Here is a 1,451-nt window from a genome sequence, read left to right as displayed (position 1 = left end):
AAGGCTGGGACTGTTTTATTGCCTCTATCCCCAGTGCCTAGAAAAGTGACATGCACATAGTAGGTACTTCAGAAATTGAACTGAATGGAATTTAATCCTCATAGTAAGCCTGTGGGGTTAGCCCTATTTTTCAAGTCAGGAAACTGACTCTCAGAGAAGTTAAGGGACCTGACCCATGCACACCCAAATGAGTTGTAACAGTAACCATTTGGAGATCTCTCAGATCTCCAAACTCCTAATCCTCCTCCACATGTCACACCTCATAGCAATGCTTCTCTTCTTTCTGCCTCTTCTAGGTGTACTTTCGGGGGAGCTCTCTGGCATTGGTGCAAGACTTTTCTCCATTAGTGATGAGAGGCCTAGAGACACTGTGCGGGCTCTGCAGTTCTTTTTTGGACCATTGGGCCTCTTAAAAGGGTAAGTGGAACCAATGGAATCCCCAGGCCTCTTCCACCCGATCCAGCTTGCCCTGCAACCATGAGTATGCTTCTTTGCTGTAAAATCCCTCTGCTCCAGCCTCCACTCCTTATCCACAGTCCACCTCAGCCTTCCTACAACAACAGTGACCTCTGTAAACAGACTTTTTAAAGCCAAAGAGCACTGGACAGAGAGTCGGGAGACCAGAGCTCTGGCCTAGGAGTCCCAAAGGGCCTGCTCATTTTCTGTGTAATCTTGAAGAAGTCATGACCTCTCTAGGCTTTGGTTTCCTCATCAGTCTAATGATCAGATTGCATTAGATGATTTCCAAGATTCCTTCTAACTCTGATATCCCAAGAGTCTGGGCCAATATTTTTTGTTCTAAGGTCCCTCTCAGCTCCAACATTCTACGTTCTAAGGTCTCTTCAAGTTCTGAGACTCTATGATTCCAAGTTCCTAATTGCAAAAGACTCGATGCTGGGTTTTGCACATGGACAGAACCTCTGCCTTCTGAGGACATATAATCAACACAGATACGCTGACATAGGACATAAACTCTAGAACTAAACTAGGGTTCATGCATGGGCAACATGTGAGCAAGTTTTCAACATTGGGGTTGCCTGGGTGGGAGGGCACACACATGGGGAGGGACAGACTTGAAGGCCTGCCAACCTCCCCATTTTCCAGGTTGTCTGCTCCCATCCCAGGACCCACAGTAACCCCACCTTTAGAAAGGCTCAAGCTCAGGGTCTGAAACCACAGCTCCTCTAACTGGCTTCAGCCAGGCAGTTGGCCAGGCTGCCCACTCATACACAGACAACCACTATTCTTTGTCTTATTTATAAGAGCCTCAGCTTCCCTCTTCTCCTTTTCCTCTTCCTGCCCCCTTTAACCCGAACCATGAAGGAGTGAATGAATGAATGAATGGACGGTCACAGAACCAAAGAATGTCATCACTGACAGGAGCTTTGAGAACGAGTCCGGCCCCTTCATTGTGCAGATCATAGGATCTAGAGATGGGATAGACCTCACAC

At 47.3% G+C, this 1,451-nt stretch overlaps 1 protein-coding gene across 1 annotated transcript in view; it reads left to right on the top strand.

The window, feature by feature from the left end:
• The window catches only part of ZG16B (zymogen granule protein 16B), an 11,018-nt gene that overhangs the window by 6,859 nt on the left and 2,708 nt on the right, over window positions 1-1,451 (top strand). The window contains exon 2 of the mRNA XM_027845048.1: window positions 297-417. Within this exon, the coding sequence (XP_027700849.1) occupies window positions 297-417 (121 nt within the window). The remainder of the gene's footprint in view (window positions 1-296; window positions 418-1,451) is intronic.

This window comes from Vombatus ursinus, unplaced genomic scaffold (genome assembly GCF_900497805.2).
Source record: "Vombatus ursinus unplaced genomic scaffold, bare-nosed wombat genome assembly UNPS02014948.1, whole genome shotgun sequence".
Taxonomy (NCBI): Eukaryota; Metazoa; Chordata; class Mammalia; order Diprotodontia; family Vombatidae; genus Vombatus; species Vombatus ursinus.
This window is presented reverse-complemented; position numbering and strand designations above follow the sequence as displayed.